This window comes from Microtus oregoni, unplaced genomic scaffold, assembly GCF_018167655.1.
Source record: "Microtus oregoni isolate MIOR12 unplaced genomic scaffold, Mior012 000012F_ref0000307, whole genome shotgun sequence".
NCBI classification, from domain to species: domain Eukaryota; kingdom Metazoa; phylum Chordata; class Mammalia; order Rodentia; family Cricetidae; genus Microtus; species Microtus oregoni.
In genome coordinates, this window is record NW_024543071.1 from 37,787,661 (window position 1) to 37,810,390 (window position 22,730).

Consider the following 22,730-nt stretch of genomic DNA (forward strand, 5'->3'; position numbering starts at 1 on the left):
CCAAGAGCACATGGGCCTGGGGTCCATCCTTCTCCATGGGGCCAAAGCCAGTTCTGAACTAAAGTCTCCCTACCAAGATGAAAGGGAAATGTGCGTTCTAAGAAAAGCTGCAGTACTGTCTGCAAACCTAGTGTTTCCAAACCGGAGGAGTCAAGATGCAAAGGGCTTGATTAAAAAGTGACTGATTAATCAAGAGTTCACTTTTTTTTTTTTTTTTTTGGTTTTTCGAGACAGGGTTTCTCTGTGGCTTTGGAGCCTGTCCTGGAACTAGCTCTGTAGACCAGGCTGGTCTCGAACTCACAGAGATCTGCCTGCCTCTGCCTCCCGAGTGCTGGGATTAAAGGCGTGCGCCACCATCGCCTGGTTAAGAGTTCACATTTTAAGATGACGTCGATGCAAAGTTACAACTGAAAGGTAGCATACAATCTAAACTGATGATACAAAATTCCCAAAGATAAACAAAAACATTATAATAAATTGGTTTTAAAAAGTAAGAGCCAAGCGAGGTGGTGCATGCCTTTAACTATAGCACATGGGAGGCAGGACAAGTAGATAGATCTGTGAGCTCAAAGCCTGCCAGGTCTACACAGAGAGTTCCAGGCCAGCCAGAGTTTATAGTGAGACCGTCTCCCCCCGCCCCCAGAAAAAAAAAGGTAAGAAAATTGGTGACTGTCCAAAAATCTAGTCATTTTAGTGCAAATACTTAAAAAATAATAGGGGCCTAAATGGGCAAGAGCCTTTTAGTATATAATTTAAATGGTCAAAATGAATACAATTAAAAAGAAAAAGATCTTCAGAAGCTGGATGTTTTTTAATAACCGAACCGGAAAACAAAGTCCCATCTTTGTACGTGCACAATCACTAATTTGTGAACACTGGAATGTCCTTACAAATTTGGTCATTCCTTTTATTTTTGTGAAAATTCAACTAAGCGTGTGGAAATTCTGTCGTCATTAAAATAAATGTCCCGTTAGACTGCTTATATTTAATTAGAGGTCGAAACTCGGAGACTCTTAAGCTTACCACACTGGCTGCTGGGTACCGGAGGGCAAGCAAGCTGCTTTGTAAACAGAGGCTAACCAGATAGTTACCAAAGAGCCCCAACTTTCATCCCCCAAGCAACTCTGCTCCCACTTCTTCCCACTCTGAACCGTTTGTCTTCCCCAAACATGCCATGCCCATGTTAGTCCATGCTTCCATGCATCTGTGCACCGTTTCTTCTCCTGCGCCTCCTCACCCAGCTGTTTCCACCTCCCCGATTGCTCAAGATTAGCTAACGTGCAGCCTCTGCAGGATGTCACTGTCCTCTCAGCTCACCTGTGAGTTACCTACTAAGGCACGCTAACTACACCGCTGTAGACTTACAGCATTTAAGCCTTCCCCTCTCTGATAACTTCAGTGACTGCAAAATTCCTGCCAATATGGAGTCTATCTACGTCTGTATCTTTACACCCAGACAGCAGCTGGTCAGTTGGCGGATAGAGTTGGAGGGAGCATGCTACTTGCTGGAGAGAAGAGGAGAGCAAGCCTACCATAGCCCACAGGCTCAGAGACTGTAACTGGACAAAAGCAGACAAAGCCACCAGGACCCCAGGAGAGCAGGATAAGAATTAAAAAGTGGAAAGATGCAGCCTAGAGAAAGTTGGAAGCAAACACGCCACGGTTACACAGTGATGTTCAGAAACTCACGGTCAGCTTGAGAACTAACCTTAAGTTCGAAAGGGGAAATGGACTTCCAATGAAATATAAATAGTATCTCATGTAATTATTACAGAGTTGTTGCCGAAGAACAAACTAATTTCCAATTGGGCCTACTGATGGCTCTTGACAATGATAATCTCTTCCCCTAAATTGCCTTAATAAGTAAATAGCAAATATCTTCACTTGAGTCCTACTTCCAACAATAATTATTAGTCATCTGAGCTGTGCTCCTAACCCCTAACAGCAACATGCCCAAGTGCCCACGCCAACTGCTCTGCTAAAGAGCTGTCACACCCCGTCCGTTCTTAGCTATGCAGAGGAACAGAATTTCATCGTTAAAGCAAAACAGCATTAGTTCTCATCACTGCTTCTGTGAATTACCCTGTGCCAGAGTCAAAATAGAATTTCCTCTCGGACGGCTTCCTCTGCAGCTCCTCCATCGACTGTGCCGGCTCATAGTCTTCCATTCTGGACAGAGAGCCATTCTGCCGCTGCAGGAAGCCGAAGGTAACCTGAAAGCTTGTGTTGGATGGGTAGCAGAGGCCAACTCGGATCCAGTCATCCCTTTAGGGAGAGACAGCAGAGAAAGTTCATACCTGAGTTAGCCTCTTTAGAATGCTGCAGTACATGGACCTTTCAAGCATGACCTCTCTGTCTTTTGAGACCTGAGCCTGAAACACTTAACTGGTTCCCAAATAGCTTGTATTAATGTATCTAGAACAGAAATATGATCGACCAAAAAAAAGAGAATATTTAAATAAATTTAATATTTAAATAGTATATAATTTAAATATTTATATAAATATAAACTTATATATAATATATAATATAAACTTATATTTATATAAATATAAAGAGAAAATATAGAAAATTTCAAGAGAAGTTGGAATTTATTTGTGAATTAAAGTTAGACAACATATTCTTCAAACAGATACAGTTCAAGTTGCACAATTAGTTACACTACCATGAAACAACCAACATCCTGACATCCTGCTTTTCCATCCACGGCACAACTGAGAGGAATGAAGGCACGTGCCATTTATCCACACCACCAAACTACTGTAATGGTCTTCCCGAACATTCTTAGATATGAAATTATTTCTTTAAAAAAAAATAAAATATTTTCTTTCTTTTGGCATTTTCTCATGTGACATTTTTATGGTGATGAGATAAAATATAACCTAAACTTTTATCACTTTAATCATTTCCAATTGTAGAGTTCAGTGCATTAATTATATCCACAGGGCTCCACTACCACCGCCCTTGCCGTAACCTTTCTCTATCATTCTAAAGAGCCTTAACACACAGCCAGAATTTAAGCCCGGAGGTGGTGGTGGTAGTGGTGGCGGCGGCGGTGGCACACGCCTTTAATCCCAGCACTTGGGAGGCAGAGGCAGGCGGATCTCTGTGAGTTCAAGGCCAGCCTGGTCTACAAGAACTAGTCTCGAAAAATCCAAAAAAAAAAAGAATTTAATACTACTCATACATTTTACCAAGTAATCTCACTAAGGAACAAACATGAATGCAGACAAAAAGCTGTAAAAGCAAGGATGCCCTATGAGGTATCGTTTATAACAGCAGAGCATGGTAGAAATCCTCAATGTTCATGACTGTTTTTGAACAGCTAAGGTCCATCCACAGGTCAGAAAGTGTGAGGGTGAAGGGAAAGGGGACTCTAATGTTTATCTGCCTTGCGTTAGTTAGGATTAAGGGTTACTCAACTTGCTTTTTGGTTTGTCTGTATTTTCCTTATTATGTTTAATAAGTACAGCATTTAAAATTTTAAAGTGTTAGCTTCAGAAGTAGTGTGTAACCTCTCTGTAATTACACTAAATTCAGAAAAATTATTCATCTCTTCCTCTGGCCTCTGCCCGTCATGAAATTTTTATGAACTTTTAGCTAATTGGGCAAGGAAAAAATGACTTTATTCCAAGCTTGTGTTGATTTTTGAAACTTCTAGGCTCACTCCTTTTACCCTTCAAAAGTCTCCCTTGTCCAGAGCTGAATGAAAGTTTGCGTTGCACTTTACAGCACCTGTGCATCATGTCACTGGAGCATCCCACCTCGAACCCATGATCCAACTCAACAGAACTGGCAGAGCAGGGACTCTCTTTGGCATCTCTCCCCACCCTTCCCACTGTTCTTTCCTCAGTGGCTTCTTTGCAACTAACTCCCTGGCAAGATCAGGCTGGGCCTGAAGAAATCATACTAGGAACCAGGACTGAACGTGGGGAGACTGAGTAGGGGGCTGCTGCAGGCATCTGGGCAAAGGTGTTAGTGGCCTAAATTCAGCCATAAACTATGGAGACTGAACTGGAAATATCCGAGTGACATTAAGGAGAGTCTGCTAGCAATGGGATGGAAAGGGAAGGATTAGCATGAGGAATGAGGTGGGCATTGGGGCTTGGCGGTATCAGTAGGACACTTTGTAAGCTGTAATGTTAGAGAAGAAAATGATGGTTTATTTGCAGAACCCACCAATCTCACATCAAGAATGTCCACCATCGTGAGCACCCAGCCTTGGAAGTGAGCTACTCATCCCCAAACTCCCAGTCCGTTTCAACTGCTTATTAAGCAAAGGCAACAACTCAAAGCTTCATAGCCAATAAGATAAACAAACTAATCAATATCCAAGTATAGGCTTGAGGAGCTGCATGGAATCCCAAGAGCTTGGCCACAACAAAATTCTAGATTACTTTACCCTGCAGCTTCTACATAATCAACGAACCAACTGCAAATTGAAACTATTCAGAAAAACAAAACAAACTACTATAATTGTTCTGGAAATATAAACTTTTCCCCCACCATTGTTCCTTAACAATTTAGTGCAACAACTGCTTACAATGCTTTAACACTGAAAGCAATCTACAGATGATCCAAAAATACAGGAGCATGCACACGTGTGGATCACATGCAAACACCATGTGATGTGACCATCTATGAAGTTTAATATTTGCAAGGTTTCCTAAAATAAAGCTACCCAAAGACACCGGGCAATGACTATTGCTCCCCTCCATTCTCGTTTACATTTCTATGCCTTCTCTGATACTCCTTACATTCCTATTTACCAAACCCACCATTCTGAGACCAGGCCCTTTCTCAACTCTGGGCTTTTGAACAAGACTGACAAGTTACAAGATATCACTACCTCTCTGTGTCCTGGCTCGACTCCCCTGAGCAGAGTGCAGAATTAGTGTCCCCATCCTATGTCTACTAAAGAAGACTTGGAAGTTGATGACAATGAGGAGGAGGAGCAGCAAGAGGAGGAAGAGGAGGAGGAAACAAATATCTATTTACTTGATAACTTCCCCACCTCTCTAATGTGAGCTCATTCATCTTTATGTCAACTGACAGACAATAGATGAATAAACTAGTGGGAAATAGAGCCTTGGGTTAAACGTGATACTGTGAGGAAAGTCACCTGGTTAATTGAGACAGTGTGGTGAGACATTGTCTAGAAATCTCTCTAACATTGTAAGATTCTAAGGTTTTGGTTTTTTTTTTTTTTTTGCCTCTAAATGTAACCTTTATCTAAAGAGAGAAAAACAACACAAGATCTATATCCCTTGGCTTCCTTCCTTCCCCATTCCAACTGTTCTTTCGTCCTCCAGGATTGAACCCTGGCTAGGGCCAGGGAGCACGACAACCCCTCAAATGGGGTGGGGGCAAGGGGTATCTTTTCAGAGGAACTGTTGTAGAAGTCTCAATGTCTTGAAGTATCTTCTTGTCTTCTGCTGTGACCACGATAAAAGCCACACCATTATGGTCAAACTGACCACCACAACCAATTCTGTGGATGTAGTTTGCCCGGCTAATGGAACAGTCATAATTGACAGCTTCTGACCAGCAGATCAGGGGTAATACTCTTCTAGACCAGACCAGAACTCCCTCATGGTCACATCTCATTCCTTTTGGTCCATATCCCCAAACAGTGCAGAAACAGGGAAATCCCAGGCATGCATCCTCTCGGTGAGCCACATTTTCCTGCTGGTACTAGTAAAGACTACTGCCTGGGTGACAGTATCACACAAGCCACAGTGTGTCAAGCTTCCATCCCTCTCATTCCACACTGATGTACACTGGCGGATACCCTCCAGGTCAACTCTTCCTTCTTGACAAGAATCCACCCCTCTCATTCCACACTGATGTACACTGGCGGATACCCTCCAGGGTCAACTCTTCCTTCTTGACAAGAATCTGAATGGGGTCTCTCAGTGAACTTCTTGGTGACCTCAAGGCACTGCAGCTGACAGTAAAACTACCAGGTACTGTTGAGCTTTTGAAATATATCATAGATACGGTCCTTGAACCCATGGCTTAACGTTTCATCTGCCTTATACAGTACAAACATCTTGATGTAGTTGGAGGACAGGTATCTCAGGTTAAGCATATCAAACACCTGGCCAGGGATCCTCGCAATTATATTGGGGAGCTTCCATCTATAGCTTCTGTACCTAATCACATGCACTGGTGCTCCCGAAACAAGCAAGACAAGAGGCACCCATGCAGTCTCTTAGTGCCATAACTATGTTTCGTATCTGCTGAGTCAATTCATGAGTGGATACCAGAAAAGCCCTGAGTGGCTTTTAAATGTAATTCAATCTGCTGAAGAATTGATACGGCAAATGTAGCAGTTGTCCCAGTCCCAGAGTGGGCTTGAACAATCACATCAAAACCCCTTGACACAAGGAAGATTGGCTCTCTGCTGGATGGCAGAGGACTTCTCAAAACCAGAGGCATAAAAATCACAGAGGAGGTATTCAGAGAGATTCATGTCACCAAATCTCATTCCAGTTACTTTGGATGATGGCTTCAGGCTCCATCCTATCAGGGCCATTGTCTCTGGATGGAGAATCCTGATTCACAGACATGATCCTTAGTGAGACTGAAACTTTTGCTGGACCTCACAGCCAAGTTAAGAATACTCCTTGAGGCCACTTAAGACTGCTACCCTACCGTGTTCTCAGCCTGTCAGATTAACTTGCCTTTAAAAGAACACTGTACCAAACAACCTCACTTGCCTTGGATTTCCTATGTAATCAACTTTTACAAACTAAGTTGTAATTTTAAGTTATGCTCTCTTCTGTGTTCCTGACCCAGAGTATGTTATGGTAATAAATGCTGAAAATAGCAAACAGGTTGAAAGCAACCATATAAAACAAACATCCACCACAGATGCTGAAAGCCACACGGATACAGGCTGATAAGATTGCCTGCGGCGATGCTTGCAGTACCGTTTGTTACCTGGGACAGTTGGACTCGGACTCGTGAGTCAGTAAAACTTCATTCCTTGTGAAAAGGTTTAAGCTTTCTCTAAAGTGCCCACCTTCCTTCTCCATGTGATGCTTTCTGTGCTCTTCAATCGATAGAGTGAAGCCCGAAGCCCTTTGCTAAGGACAGATGCAGACGCAGGGACGGGGACAGACAAACAGCATTCAGGCAGGCAGATTTCCGCTCACACAATGGGCAGTTTACAGGGAGGAGGCAGGAAGAAAGAGAAGTGCAGAGCCCAAATCTGGGCTTGAAGCCTACTGGTGGGAAAACTGCTTCGACTGACTTTCCTGAGGGCAACACCAATGCATTCTGGGGACTCAGAGGTTATTATCGGTGCACTGAAAGTGACACAAGACAAGACAGAAGGATACCTCAAGGCAGGAGTGGAAACCTCAAGGCAGGAGTGGAAATACCTGTTGTTCATGCCCCAATATGCCTTCCTCTTGTCCTAGACGGCATTACCAACTACACACGCCACTTTCTTTTGTGCAGTCTACGCTTGGACTCAGCATTCACTGTTGTCAGCTATTGTGATTCACACCACAATCCTAGCACTTCGAAAGCTGAGGCAGGAGGACTGTCACAATTACTTCAAGGCCAGTGTAGACTACATAGCAAGGTTCTACCATTCCTCTTCCCCACTGGTGGAGGGTGGGGTAGTGAAAAAAGAGAAAAGAAAGCAAGCCAGCCTTTTAATTTAATTTTCCACATGCTTACTCAGAAAACCACATAAAACTGAGGCCAGCATTAGAAAACTGCAATCTCAGCAGATGGCTTCAAAACCTGTCTTCTGAGTTGATGATACGGCTTTGAGTAGAGCTCTTGTTAAGATACTTGAGGTCCTGGATTCAACCCAGCTACCTCAGACAGCAAAAGCAAAGCTGACCCCACTGTGAGGCAGCCTTTCCATACAGGACATCTGATAACAGAGAAAAGAGCTGAATCGGTCTGTGTAATCGATTCACACTATCACACTTCCATGCACACAGCCTGTACGGACTGCTTCTCCACAAGAGTAAAGTGCATGCCGTGGCCATCCTTTTCTCTGTGGACTGCCTGCGCAACGGTTTGCAATGACACAAATAAAAACATTACTTGTTGAAGTTCACGAGGTACAAGAAGGTGATACGTGGCGCCGGACCGGTCCAGTGGATGGTGTAGCCCTTCTCCAGCATGACGACGGGCTGGTACTGTGGGGAAATGGCCCTCTGGTTGATGCCCCGAAGCACCATTGGGTGGGATGGGTACTCATCTCGTGTGATGATCATGCTAAGATTCGGAGTGTTCCATGTCTGAACATACACCTTTAAGAAAAAGTGAAGAATTGAAGGGATGTGAATAAAAGATTAAACAGCTCCAAGAACTTACCCAGTACATGTCAAGAGTCTGTGCTTTGTAAAGGGATTCTGTGGTAAATGCCAGACCAAATACGCAGTAGTCAAGTGGTCTAAGCCATGCTTATGATGTAGCCTGCTTGAGCTAGACATGGCTAAAACCAGACCCTCATTCCACTAGCCAAGATCATCATCAATTCCAACACCACAGGCCAGCTTATTCATCAGAATGGAGAACGGCTGTGGCTAGCACAGCCTGTCACAGAAACCCATCAGCCAAGGCAGGGGAAACTGATATGCCCCAGGCAAATCTAAGACTCCCCTCTGATCTAAGAGGTGGTAAATTCATCTCTGAGGGCTTGGGCTTTAGTCTTCCATGATCTCCACTTGCCCAAGAAGTCATTTTTCACCCACTCATAAATAAAAGTTAAAAAGCTCTCTACAGCATCTGGAAAAACATGTTAAGCTTAAATAAACTGGAAAGTCCTGAAGTTTTTCCAGTAGCATCTGAGCCACGTTCCAGGCCAAACTAAAGCCTTCTGCCAAGGCATCCTCCGCAGGACACGCCTCAGAACAATTTCCTAAAATAAATCAATATCCAGCAACATTCTCCAGGAGAACAAAATCATATGCAGAATACTAACATTGTACCCATAATTCACTGGACTCTTCTAGAACTCCGTTCATACTGGCTTCTCCACTTGATGTTCTTGGAGTCAGAATATCTCTCCAATACATCCTCTTGAAGATTTTAATTGTGTACTGACCCCATTTAAAGATGCAAAATAGAAGCAGGAAACTTTGTAAGACTAGCAATTATGTTTCTTTAAATACATTTTGTGTGTGTGTGTGCACATGTGTGTTCATGTGCACACTTTTGTGTATTCTTGTATGTGTGCAAGTGTGTGCGCGAATGTGCGCATGGGACTGTGGAGGCCAAAGGATGACTCGGGTGTCATTCCTGCTCAAACACTGGCCACCTCATTCTCTAAGACAGGACCTCCTACCGGCGTGGCCTCATCTATTAGGGGTAGGCCAGCCAGCCGCTGGGATCGACTTGCCTCTGCCTTCACAGCAACAGGATTACAAGTGTGCACCACGTTACTGTGCTGTTCCCCAGCTTTTAAATATATATTTATTACAGACATGGCAGACATGATTATTATCGTAAGTGTATTCATACTTAGCATAGACTTTAGAGAGAAACAGACAGACACACCTTCTGCCAGAGGACAAGCTGAGGTTGTGGGCATAACCATGGGCTCCCAGCATGAGCGCTGTTCTTCCTGAGGGTCTCAACTTTCAAGCCAGTCAGAAGTGGATGGAAATTCCCCCTCAAATACTTATAAGACTAGCATAAATATAATAAAGAATAGCAATTTTGGAAAGCTAGGTGTGGGGGAACACGTCCTTAAGCCTGGCACTGGGAGGCAGGGGCAGGCGGATCTCTGAGTTAAGACCAGCGTGGTCTACAGAACGAGTTCCAGGACAGCCAGGACTATTCAGAAAAACTCTGTCTCCAAAAAACCATAAAGAAAAACAAGCAAATAAACAAAAAGAATGACAATTCTATCTTGACATCCTGCACCAAAAATGCACACTATATTACTTCTGAGTGAAAGCAAACAGCTACAGATTCGGGCTTCTGCCCAAATTTCAAATCTTCAGGAAAGAACTTCTAACCAATGGTCCCCGAATTCTCAGAGTCTCCTGGGAAGCATGTACAACTCAAGCCTTCCTTCAGCTACAAACAGAACTAAAATGACTGCCCTGCTTCCTAAGGTGGAATGATTAGGTTCGTATCTGAAATAGCATTACAAATCCAAAGAGCCAAATAGTGAACTGAGTAAATGAATGAGAATCTGTAGTATTTAATTTTTTTTTTTTTTAGTTTTTTGAGACAGGGTTTCTCTGTAGCTTTGGAAGTGTTTAGTTTAAAAAAAAACTTGGAACTTATGAAAATTACGAGCTATATAATCATATACCACATACTTTACAGATGTATAACATCTTCATTAGTGAGCATTCACCATTTTCAGTCAGTCTGGCACACGGAGACACACACACACACAGGTACACATGGTTAGTAAAATAAATAAATAAAAACAGCAGCTACAAAAAAAGTAAGCCGGGCAGTGCTTTAATCACAGCACTCGGGAGGCAGAGGCAGGAGGATCTCTGTGAGTTCAAGGCCAGTCTGGTCTACAAGAGCCAGGAAAGGCTCCAAAGCCACAGAGAAACTGTTTCAAAAAACCAAAGGAAAAAAAAAAAAAAGAATAAAGGCTCCTTATTTTTCTTTTGTTTTAATTTTAGAGTATCCATATTGACAGGGACATTTAATGTGGAGCTGAGCAAATCTGAATAAGAACAAAATGAGAGCTGGGATCACATTTTAAACCACTCTCTTTTCTTTTTTATTAGCTGTAATTAACTCTCCATCCACCCCTCATCCCCTCTGAAGGACTTGGTGCTCTGTCACCACCACCCCCATTCTGTCCAAAGGAACGAAAAATTCCCACAACAAAGAGTTACAGGAAATGATGTCCAGCCTTGATCCCTCTCGAGCCTTTTGCTTGTCTACAGAGAACAATCTAGACTTCTTTTCTTTTTTCTTTTAAGACTAACCTTCTTTTGAGTCATTTCAAAGTCAAAAGAGTAATGATGAATTCTGCTCTAAGGCAACGACAGAAGGCTGAGAAGACGAAAACCACATCAAACTTGGGGTACTTGAGGAAATACTGAGTGAGAACCCACAAATGCGTACACTTGTGTGTAGCAGGCTGGGAAGCCGCAGGAAAACCACACAACAACGAGAGGCCTCTGGTATGGGCCCTCAAAGTCCACTGTGATATAAAACACCCTTGTCCCTTGTTCTTCCTCCAGTATCCTTCTTTGTGTTCAAATCAGCCCCTTCTTTTGTTCTGTAATCTCCTCTGATTTTTTTTTTTTTTTTGAGACAGATTCCTACTCTGTAGCCCCAGCTAACCACAAAATAGAGATCATTCTTCATTAGCCTCCTGAATGCTGGAATCACAGCCCTGCATTCCCACACCTAGCCTGGCCATCTATTATAAAATCCCACATTTTTACTGCTCTAAATAAGGGGCTGAGGATTCTGTCCTCTTCCTCCAGATTCTGGGTAACTGACGCCTTGGTTCTGTAAGTTCTTCCATCACCCCAAATCTCATGGTTAAAACCAGCTTTGTTGCTTACAGCGACTCTTCAAACGGCAAAGGCCAGACCAATGCTAAATGTGTTACAGGACAGCCTCCCGTCCTGTCACTGTCCTCGTTACACACAGCCACAAAATTCCTTTGAATATGCCCACTTCTCATTCCAGCAATAACAAACGTCCAGGGTTCAAATCCCGCCAGCCTGACTTCAGAGCCTTTAATAACAAACGTCCAGGGTTCAAATTCCGCCAGCCTGACTTCAGAGCCTGTGCTCTCCAGCATGCATACTTTGCCAGTGAGCCTCTCATGAGTTAAAGCACACACTAGCTTAATCATTTCAAAGAAGCATTTCCCCGTGTGTCTGTCCGTGCTGTCCCTCTATGTCTCCACAGACTATCGTCATATCACTAGGACTTCCCTGGATTCCTTCTCATCTATGTATTGCCAAACCTCATTCTTTCCTTGAAACACTCGGCTTTCTCAGTGACTCACTGCTGTTCTGTCTCAGCGTCAGACTTGGCAGAGAGAAGGACACGGAAAGCAAACGACATACTTGGAGTGGGGTAAGAAAAACTTTAAGAGTCTAGAAACATCAGAGCTAACTATCAGTTTTGGTACATGCCTACAGTCTCAGCCCACAGGAAGCGAAGACACAGCCGGGAGGATTGCCAGCTCCAAGCCAGCCATGACTTCTCTTGTCCAAGCTCTCCCAACTTTATCTGACTAAGTGCATTTACCTCACCTCCCCTACTTACCCACTTCTCTGATCTAACTGATTTGGGGGAGCTTTGAGTAAAGTGAACCTCCTTTCCCTTCCATCATCACTTGCTTTTCTCCCCTCCCCCATAAAAACTGTTCTCGGGAAGCCCCGAGTCACCCTGAGGTGTTGCCATCCTCGGCCTGGACTGCCTGCCGGGCCTACCTGGGCATAGGTCCCACTGCAGACCACGGCATTCCACTTAGTGACGTTGATGCAGTTTGGATGGCGGATCAGGTAGTTGTCCATCCTTCCCACATAGGCATCCTTGTATCCCGTCACTGAGCCATCGACGTCATGGAAAATGGAGTTCTTGTCACCGTCCAGCTCACAATCTTCAAACCAGGGGCCAGGCTTCCCAAAGAAGACGTTCAGAGAGACCTGGGCAGAGAAAAACAGACACATCACAGACACTGGCTCCTGCCACTAAGCAGTAGTTGATCTGAGTCCTACAATACAGCAGGCCTGAGCATTTCTAAAGCCTCATGAAGCTCGACTGGGGAGCATTAAATTGCAGCTTTATTTTTTTTCTCTGCCCCACACCTTAAGCGATAAAGCTAGAGGAAGAGGAAGTGGAACCAGCCCTGTTTATTTGTAAACTATCATAAAGTCCATGTGTAGAGGGGCATGGTGGCGCACACCTTTAATCCCAGCACTTGAGAGGCAGAGGCAGGCAAATCTCTGTGAGTTTGAGGCCAGTCTACTCTACAAAACAGTTCTAGGAAGGCCTGTTCCAGGTCTACAAAGCTAATTCCAGGAAGAGCTGTTACTCAGTGAAACCCCGCCTCACAAAACAAAAATAAATAAATAATCTCCACACATGAGATTCTGTACATTCCTCTGTAAGCAAATCAAACCTGAGTTAAACAAAAATCTATTCCAAGTACACCAAAATCATTTTACTTCACTCCAAAGGACTTAGTTACTTAACCAGATGCACAGTCTCACCCAGCAAAAACTCAGTATAGTCCAAAACCAACACAGTGTTGGTGCTGGCTCAAGATGGCAAGGGCTGCTGAGCGCACTAGAATCTGCCGGGAAACAGCTGCTGTTGCATCTCCTTTGAACGCAAAAGATGCCTGGCTCAGGAGTCCTGTTAAAGCCTTTCCTAGGAGGCTGGGGTTGTAGCTCAGTTGGTGGCACCCTCGCCAGGGTATGTAAGGCACTGGTTTGAATCCCTAGCACAGCAGATGAAAAATGAGATGACATAGACTGTTTACTAAACACAGCATCCTGTTAGAAAGTTGGCTGTGGGTGATAGCACTTCCAGCTCTTAGCTATTTCCCATTAGGAGCCAACGTTTGACAGGGCACACAAAAGCGCTTCTAAACGCGTCTGTGACTCCTCAACCAGGGATGCCTGTGTGTCAGCAGCACATCTAAATGATAAGAGCCTCGAAGGAGCAGCATTGCTTGGAGTCAGCTGGCGCCAGGTTCTTGGCTACTGTTCCCTTTTCTCATGCATTCGCACACTGTTCCCACAGCATCCCCACCATAGGGAGGATGGAGGAGCCCCTGAGGGAATCACTATGGCTTCTCGTATGCTAAGGCTTGGAAAAACTTATCTTAAGCCCTATTTTAAACCAGACCACTCCACAATTTATATGGACATGACAAAAGAACTATATGCTATGTTCCAGTTCTGGCTGTCTGTGGGTCAGAGAGCTGGAGGCTCAGTCTCTCTCATGCCACAATTATGGCATGGTATCGGCAAGATGAAGCAGGCCTGAGGTGCCAAGAAGATTGTCCTGTATATTACGGGTAATGGTGAAATTGCTAAGAAAAATATTCTGGGGCAACTGCAACATAAATACAAATTCTAAGTCTTTTTATAGTCTTCTGTCTGATCCAATTTCTACCACATTGCCCCATTATGTCTCTTTATTCTACCTTTTTACACCCCAGTTTTCTACAAGTCACAGAGAAGTGACCAGCAGGCAGGACCCCAATCTCTCAGTGGAGATGGGTCTACTGTCCAGTTTACTACTCAGTGCTCCACAATCACATGCCATCTTTTCCTATGAAACTGGACAATCTTCCCATGTCATCACTCTAAGTCATCCTGTTGAAGACGTCACCTACTGTCAAAAACAGCCCAAGTCACACCAGACTTCCGTTCCCACCCCAAACTTAATGGGATTGAGTGTATAAATTAGCAGTTGTAACTATATACAACTTCTTCCTGTCATTTAGACTCAAGGCATGTCCTATGTTTGGAACTTGTCTGTGGGAACATGTTCTTCCCCTCCCCCACCCCATCTGCACCTTTTCTGTGGGTATGTGGTCTTCCCCTCCCCCACCCCATCTGCACCTTGTCTGTGGGTATGTGGTCTTCCCCTTCCCCACCCCATCTGCACCTTGTCTGTGGGTATGTGGTCTTCCCCTCCCCTACCCCATCTGCACCTTGTTTGTGGGTACGTGGTCTTCCCCCCCTCCCACCCCGTCTGGACCTTGTCTGTGGGTACATGTTCTTCCCCTCCCCCACTCCAGTTCCTGTGATGGAGTTATGAGAACGCACTCACCTGTGGACCAAACTTCACAAGGGAAACATTATTCCTGGGCGTTGTCTGCCAGGAATTCTTCATGAGGAAGCCAATGGCACTGCTGTACCTGTCTGGAGTTGGCATGTACTTCTTGAACGTGCTCTTTGTGAGATGAATGGGCCCATCATAAATCTGAAAACCTCGAATTGGGAATGTCCTAGTAAAATACAAGATATATTTAATAAACGTAGGCCAATCCCCTTCACAGCATTTATGTTTTATGAAGACTGCTAAGTATCTTATAAGTACCAAATAAAATTCCAAGACACAGTGGTAAGCAAGACACAGTCCTAATGAAGCAAAAAATACAATATCCTCGGAGAGACCAAAAGTAATGAAATAAAAATAAGGATAACTGCAGATAATTGGTGCTATGGCGACAATTAAGACGCGGTAATAAAATAGACTGGGTGGGGAGAGACCTGCTGTTTGGGGTGTGACAGAGGTCTCTCTAAAGAACTTCCCTGAATCAACTTTGTGGTGATGCTTGGTTTAGGGCTGGGGATATAGCTCAGACTGATGTAGTTGTAGAGTGATTACCTAACATGTTCAAGGTCCTGGGTATCATGCAAAAAATGAGAAGAAGGGGAAGAGAAGAAAGGGAGCAGAGGAAGATGAAAGGAAGGGGAGGATGCTTCATCTGGTCACACAGACAAATCTGTGTGAGCAGAGAAAGCCTTCTGTGAAGCCACAGAACAATGGTTTAAAAAAAAAAAGCAAGATATATAAACAGGTGAGACAAAGACAGCTGACCTGAGCTCGTGGGAGCTCACGGACTTTGGACCAACAGTTAGGAAGCCTGGACAGGATCCAGCACGATGCACCAGGAAAACCTACAGTCTGTCTGTCCAACTTCCCTGCTTCACCCTGAACCACACCCAGAGAGAACATTCCCAAAATGGGCTGATTCTCGATGCACCATGCATTAGCACAGAAGTGGGGTCTTGAGAACATGGCTGCGGTTTGACTGCGATTTTCCTCTACCCAGTTTTCCCCAAAAAATAATGTAGACAGCTCCAAAGTGAGCCTCAGACCCAGGTACTGGGCTAACAAGCTTTGAAGGATGTTCTATAGTGCTAACTGTTGTTTGAAGAACTCTCACTGTCAATATGGTAGTTCCATAGAAAATTGGGAATCAGTCTAACTCAAGACTCAGCTATGCCACTCTTGGCCATACATCCAAAGGACACTCCATTCTACCACAGGGACACTTGTTCAACTATGTTTGGTGTGACTTTATTCGTAATAGACAGAACCTGGAAACAAGCTAGATGTCCCTCAACCAAAGAGTGGATAAAGAGAATGCAGTACATTTACACAATAGAGTCTGTGTGACTCAGAGGTTTATGAAGAAAATGACATCATGAAATTTGCAGGCAAATGAATGTAACTAGAAAAATAAATGATTCTGAGTGAGGTAACCCAGACCCAGAAAGTCAAACATGGTATGTACTCACTTATAAGTGAATATGAGCTGGTTAAATGATAACCAATCTACAATCCACAGACCCAGAGAGGTTAGGCAGGAGGTCAGACTCAAAGAGGAGAGCTATAGGAGGAGCAAGGATCTCCCTGGGAAAGGAAAATAGAATAGATTCTGAGGGTGATTGGGTCAGATAAGGACCAGAATGGGAGAGATGGGAGGGTGGGGGATGGAGGGAGAGAGTGTGATGAGAGACAGCTGGAATTGGGGAGACTTTGGGAGGTGGTGTGGAAACTTCCTGGAATCTATCAGGGTGACCCCAGTGAGGACTCCTAGTAATGGAGAATATGGAGTCTGATCTTGCCATTTTTTATAGCCAGACAAGGCTTCCAGTGGTAGGACTGGGTTCTATTCCATTAAGTTGTTGACAAAGGAAGTCCTGTGGAGATCCTGAAACAACCCAGGCTGACGCTAGGACAGAACACTGCCCTCCGCAAACTGACAGAGGGGTCCCCTTGCCAAGGTCGACTTCAACGCAGCTCAGTGAACAGATAGAGGTTGAGCTGGTGAGGACTTGGAGCCTTCTCCTACCTTCTAGTCTCTTTGGCACAAGAAGGGGCCCTGTAGACTGCAGAAAGAGAAACCTAGACACCAAATCAGCCATAAAACCCTCGACCTACAATCTGTCCTGCAGGCAAGATAGCTGGGGCAACAGCGTGGCAGTGGCCAACAATGTCTGCTTTAACTAGAGGCGCAGTCAACGAGAGGGAGTTCACGCTCTATCTATACTGCCTGGGTGGTCAGAAACTGAAGACTGGGTGGCCCAGAGACCTAGGGTGGAACTAAACACAAATGGAGAAAAAAAAAAAATCACTGAAATGATTCCTAATGATATCCTGGTATATTCATCGGTGCCTTGCCTAGCTGTCATCAGAGAGTCTTCCTCTGGCAGCAGATGGGAGCAGGTACAGAGACCCACAGCCAGACAAAGAAGAGTCTAAATTGAAGGTCTCCATCGGGTCTCTCCCCCGAGAGATCGGGGAACCCCGCAGAAGAGGAGGAGGAAAGACTGCAGGAGTCAGAGGGAATGGAGGACACCAGGAGAACACGACCCACTGAATCAACTAAGCAGAGCTCACAGAGCTCACAGAGACTGAAGGGGCAAGCGTGGGGACTGCTTGGGTCTCCAGTGGGGCCTCTGCATGTAGTTATGGCTGCTAGCTTGGTGTTCTTGGGAGACTCCCAACAGTGGGAGTGGGTTTATCTCTGACTCTTTTCCTCGTATTGGTTCCCTTGTCCAGCCTCCACAGGAGGGCTTTCGCCTTGACTTACTGTATCTTATTTCGTCCTGTCTGGCTGTTGTCTTTTGGAAACCTGCTCTTTTCTGAAGAGGAATCAGAGGAGGAATGGATCTGGGGGACACAGGAGGTGTGGGGGAAATAGGGGGAGGGAAAACTGTTAGAGTGTTTTGTATGAGAGAAAGATCTATTTTCAATTTCAAAAAGTTCACAAGAAAGCAAAGAGAACTCCGATTGTGTTGACAGAAAACCCAGCCCGTCCTGCCCCCATCCCTCACCATCTCAGACACATTTAATTACATTGCCTCAGCTGGGTTCTGAGTTGGCTTTGGCATCCACCGAGTTTCATTTTCTAGGGCTCTTTTCAGAGGTAATTTCCCTTTTCCAGTGGCTATTTCTGAAAAACCAGCATCATGAATTGCAGGGAAACTGACCTAATGTCATAGTTTATGGTTTGGCAACTTCTATGTCTCGAGAAGAAGAAAACATCAAGAGAAAAAAAAAATCCACTTATATAAGGTCTTATGTAAGGGATAAGAAACAAGAACAGCTCCTTCATAAAACTGCTAAGAAAACCTGTGACATGGATAATTATTAATGCTCTAAAATCCCATGAAGACAATAGACAATATAACAATGGTAATAGTGAGTACTGCTAATAAGACAGGAAAGGAGCCATAATAAGGCAATCTATCCAGGCTTAATGCAGGAACAGGTTCTGTCTCTAGTGTTTCATTCTCCACTGCCAAAGTTCAACTCACCTGTTCCTGGGTAGCGTCCGAGGCTTCTGATCTATTCCTCCTGTACCCATGTACTTGTTTTGGCCACCTTGAGATCCATAATTCTTACTCTCCCCGACAAAGAGGGATTCCGACACCTCCTGGCTTGAACCTTCATCACTTGGGAAGCTCCCATCACTGGTGAAATGAGGACAGTGCTTAGAGACATTCTTGGGGAACTTTAAGCAGCCCCCCAAAGAAGGCAGGCTAACATTTAAAAAGCTAAAGCAAAAAAACTTAACCTAATGCCTTTTTCTAATGTGCATCAGAAACCCTCAGAAATCATCTTTATACTATAAAGATTCCTTTCATCAATTAGTGAGCTAGTTGAAAATTATATATAAACACGTGGAATTTTAGGCTAGAGGTGCAGAGCAGCTGCAGAGTACATCAGAGGCGTGGACTGGTGTGATCCCCAGCACCGTGGAAAAACAAAAGCCCATACAGAGACCCATGTATACACACACACACACACACACACACACACACACACACACGGACAGTGCATCACCAACATGGACCAAATGTGATCCCCTGCACCGTGGAAAAACAAAAGCCCACACAGAGACCTATGTATACACACACAAATACACACACACACACACACACACACACACACACACACGGACAGTGCATCACCAACATGGACCAATTGTGATCCCCTGCACCGTGGAAAAACAAAAGCCCACACAGAGACCTATACAAACGTACACACACACACACATACAAACACACACACGGGAAGTTTAGTTCTCAAAGCTCATTTCTACATTAAAGCAGGTTCTAAGAGGAAAGTTATTATTTTTCATCTTCACCCTGTTTATCTTCCTCTTTCATCCTCTATTTTTAAAGACTTTTAGCCTGAAGATCGAGAGTTTTCTTGCAAATACAATTAACAACTACCCTTCCCTTCTGTGGAATCTCAGCAAAATTGACCTACAACTTTGGCATAAATGCAATTATTCTATTTTTAAAAAAAAAGAAAATATGGTTTTTTGGCCCTCTAGTGGTACCAAGAAGAGAGTGATTTTTTTTTTATTCTTTTTTTTTTTTAGTACTAATAAATTGTAAAGAAAACTCCCTACCCCCATCCCAAAACATACAAACAAAAACACTTAGGTTGATTTTACCTTATAGCTTTAAAATAATCAAATGTTTTAAAGCATTACAAACCTGGCAAAGGTCAACCCCTTTCCATTATCTGCAAATCTGTAAAAGGAAACAGATGACAGTACACCTAAGTCATCAGAAAACACGGAAGAGGTAATTCCCTAGTACACCTAAGTCATCAGAAATCCCTCAGTGAGTGACCATGAACCCCAGAGTCCTGATGCTCACTCTCCAACCACATGGAAGTTCAAGCTCCCAGTCACCACAGTCTGATTTCAAGGCAAGGTGTCAGGTTCAAATCCCGACTCTGCCAATTGGGTTCTCAACCCCCTCCCTCTATAGTTTAAAATAATAAGTTCTTTCTTATAGGATTCGTGAAAGAATTAAACACTAACTCATTTCAAGTATTTGAACAGTGTTTGAAACATAATAAACATCAGATAAAGGTATCAGTTAAGACATCTGTTTTTAATCATTATTTTTTAGAAAGAATTATATCATGCTATTTGCCTCAAATGTTTTCAATCTAAGACCAAAGCCATCCCTACAGATTTAATACAGTATCAAATTTGGGAGTGAAAACAGTCAGAGATGGTGGAAAAAGACAAGAAACTAATGGTCTAGACTGTTAACATTAAAACTTAATTCACTATGCACCAGGTCTCTCTCAAAATCATGCAAGTGGAAAAAAAAACAACAACAAAAACAAACAATGAACAAAAACAAGTGAGGTGCTTCCTGCCTCCAGTAAGACATGGAAGAGCAGGCATATTAAACTGGACTTAGAAGACTTTCATCTTCAGTGGATGGCAAGAAGATCAGACAAACTTTAAAGAGTTTCCAAGAACAATACAAATAAAATAAAATAAAAATTAAAAACCCCAGAGAATTTCAAAATTTTTATTTAGCTCTTCAACATAGTGTTTGCTATATAAAGCTAAATCCCAGGTTTCTGGTTCACCCACTGAAGCTTTCTCAGGCCACCAGACAAGTTCAGTGCCACAAAAGTTCCAAAATGACAGGACTCTAAACATCTGCAGTCTGTGAGCTGTAGAAGCCACTCTCCAAGTTCATTCTGTGTGGAAGCCCAAAAATGTGAGCCTATTTCTAGCTGAACAAAGGTCAGAGAGTTGGAACTCACCTCTAATCCTTCAAGGCTGTCGTGTTTCTACCTCAAAGAAAGGTCCCACCTAGATTTAGAGCAGAGTCCTGGTCTCTCAAGGTTACTGTTAACAGGGTGTGGCTAATACCAGACCTTATATTTCAGAAATAGAGAAGTGGTTGTTTCTACTTAGACAAAAGTCTAAGGATCTAACTAAGGTTTCAGTCTCCTTTAAGGAGACAACATTGGATTCCACCCAGGGAGTGGTTTGCCTCGGAATGTTTTGATCTAAAGCGTGATTTGTTTTGTTCTAGAAACAGAAATGTATAACTATTCATGTTGCCTGTGACCTTCAACTGGTCTATTCATTTCCTTGTGTCCTGTTAATGTAGTTTTTTGTCTTGCTCCTACCTTTTGGGGTCAGAGGTATTTTAAGCAATTAGAAATTAAATACAAGTGATTTTCAGTATTCACTAGAACTCCCTGCCAATATTATGTTTTTCTGTCTTATTATTCTTGTGTCTTCGTATTCTTTACTAATATTTCTAAATTCCAATGCCCTTACCCTGGTGAGAGGTATTTTTGTCGAGGCTGGTCCCTGACAATCCTGTGCACTAATAATATTAATAATATAATATATTATATACCTCAGAAACACCTTCATTCTACTCAGTTTAAAAAAAACATCCAATGGGCTGTGGTGGCGCTCACTTCTAACAGTACTTGGAAGGAAGATGGAGATCAGGGTCACAGCCACGGCAGTGAGTTCAAGGCCAGCCTGGAATACCACCTCCCCCACTCCCTGCCCTGTCTTCAAAACAAAAATAAAAATCTTAAAAGTAGCCAGCAGTGTCAGCAGATGTCACCCCTACATATCATACTCACGCTGAGTTCTGGACAATGATGTCTCCTCCTCTGACCCAGGCACCATTATCGTTGTTTTTAAAAGCAATTAGCCTGTCAATGACAGCAGCAACTCGTGGCTTTTCAGGGTCTGCATCCTGATGAGGCCGGAACCTACAGGGCCAAAAAGTGAAATGAGCCAAGGAAATCAGAACTGTCTATGTATACACACACTAAGGGTCAGGAGGAAAATCAGAACTGTCTATGTATATACACGCTATGGGTCAGGAGGAAAATCAGAACTGTCTATGTATATACACGCTAGGGGTCAGGAGGAAAATCAGAACTGTCTATGTATATACACGCTAGGGGTCAGGAGGAAAATCAGAACTGTCTATGTATATACACGCTAGGGGTCAGGAGGAAAATCAGAACTGTCTATGTATATACACGCTAGGGGTCAGGAGGAAAATCAGAACTGTCTATGTATATACACGCTATGGGTCAGGAGGAAAATCAGAACTGTCTATGTATACACACGCTAGGGGTCAGGAGGAAAATCAGAACTGTCTATGTATATACACGCTATGGGTCAGGAGGAAAATCAGAACTGTCTATGTATATACACGCTAGGGGTCAGGAGGAAAATCAGAACTGTCTATGTATATACACGCTAGGGGTCAGGAGGAAAATCAGAACTGTCTATGTATATACACGCTAGGGGTCAGGAGGAAAATCAGAACTGTCTATGTATATACACGCTATGGGTCAGGAGGAAAATCAGAACTGTCTATGTATACACACGCTAGGGGTCAGGAGGAAAATCAGAACTGTCTATGTATATACACGCTATGGGTCAGGAGGAAAATCAGAACTGTTTGTATATACACACTATGGGTCAGGAGGAAAATCAGAACTGTCTGTATATACACGCTACAGGTCAGGAGGAAAATCAGAACTATGTATATATACGACACAGGTCAGGAGGAAAATCAGAACTGTCTATTATACTCACTATGGGTCAAGAGACAGGATGTAGTTTGGGCCAAAATAAACAAATCAAAAAAAAAGCTAAGATATAACTTAATTATTTAAAGTTCAAATATAATTACATTTAAGTTTCCAGAAAAATATGCTTTCCTATATTCTTAAGGCTTCTGTAAACACATGCACAGAGAAAGGCAGCCATATGCAGACCAAGCATTCAGTGTATCTTCATAAAAATTTAAATCACATGTTACCAACACATGCTCACTGCAAAAACTAATCATAAACTACAACATAAATCTACATGAATTATGTTATTAAATTGTAGGCTGTTTAGATGTTTTTAGCTAGAGAGACAAATCTAAATTTGTAGATTCAGTAGGCTTGGAAATTTAGGCTTGGAAATG

General features: G+C 43.4%; 1 protein-coding gene and 1 pseudogene across 2 annotated transcripts in view; both read right to left on the minus strand.

Moving 5' to 3' along the window:
* The window catches only part of Cemip2 (cell migration inducing hyaluronidase 2), an 81,903-nt gene that overhangs the window by 13,988 nt on the left and 45,185 nt on the right, over window positions 1-22,730 (minus strand). For both annotated transcript variants that reach the window (XM_041661384.1, XM_041661383.1), the window contains exons 13-19: window positions 21,379-21,510; window positions 19,455-19,490; window positions 18,264-18,419; window positions 14,761-14,938; window positions 12,405-12,620; window positions 8,071-8,279; window positions 2,083-2,265 (exon numbers count right to left, since the gene is read on the minus strand). In XM_041661384.1, coding sequence (XP_041517318.1) covers window positions 2,083-2,265; window positions 8,071-8,279; window positions 12,405-12,620; window positions 14,761-14,938; window positions 18,264-18,419; window positions 19,455-19,490; window positions 21,379-21,510 — 1,110 coding nt within the window. The remainder of the gene's footprint in view (window positions 1-2,082; window positions 2,266-8,070; window positions 8,280-12,404; window positions 12,621-14,760; window positions 14,939-18,263; window positions 18,420-19,454; window positions 19,491-21,378; window positions 21,511-22,730) is intronic.
* LOC121454165 lies at window positions 4,651-6,572 on the minus strand (annotated as a pseudogene).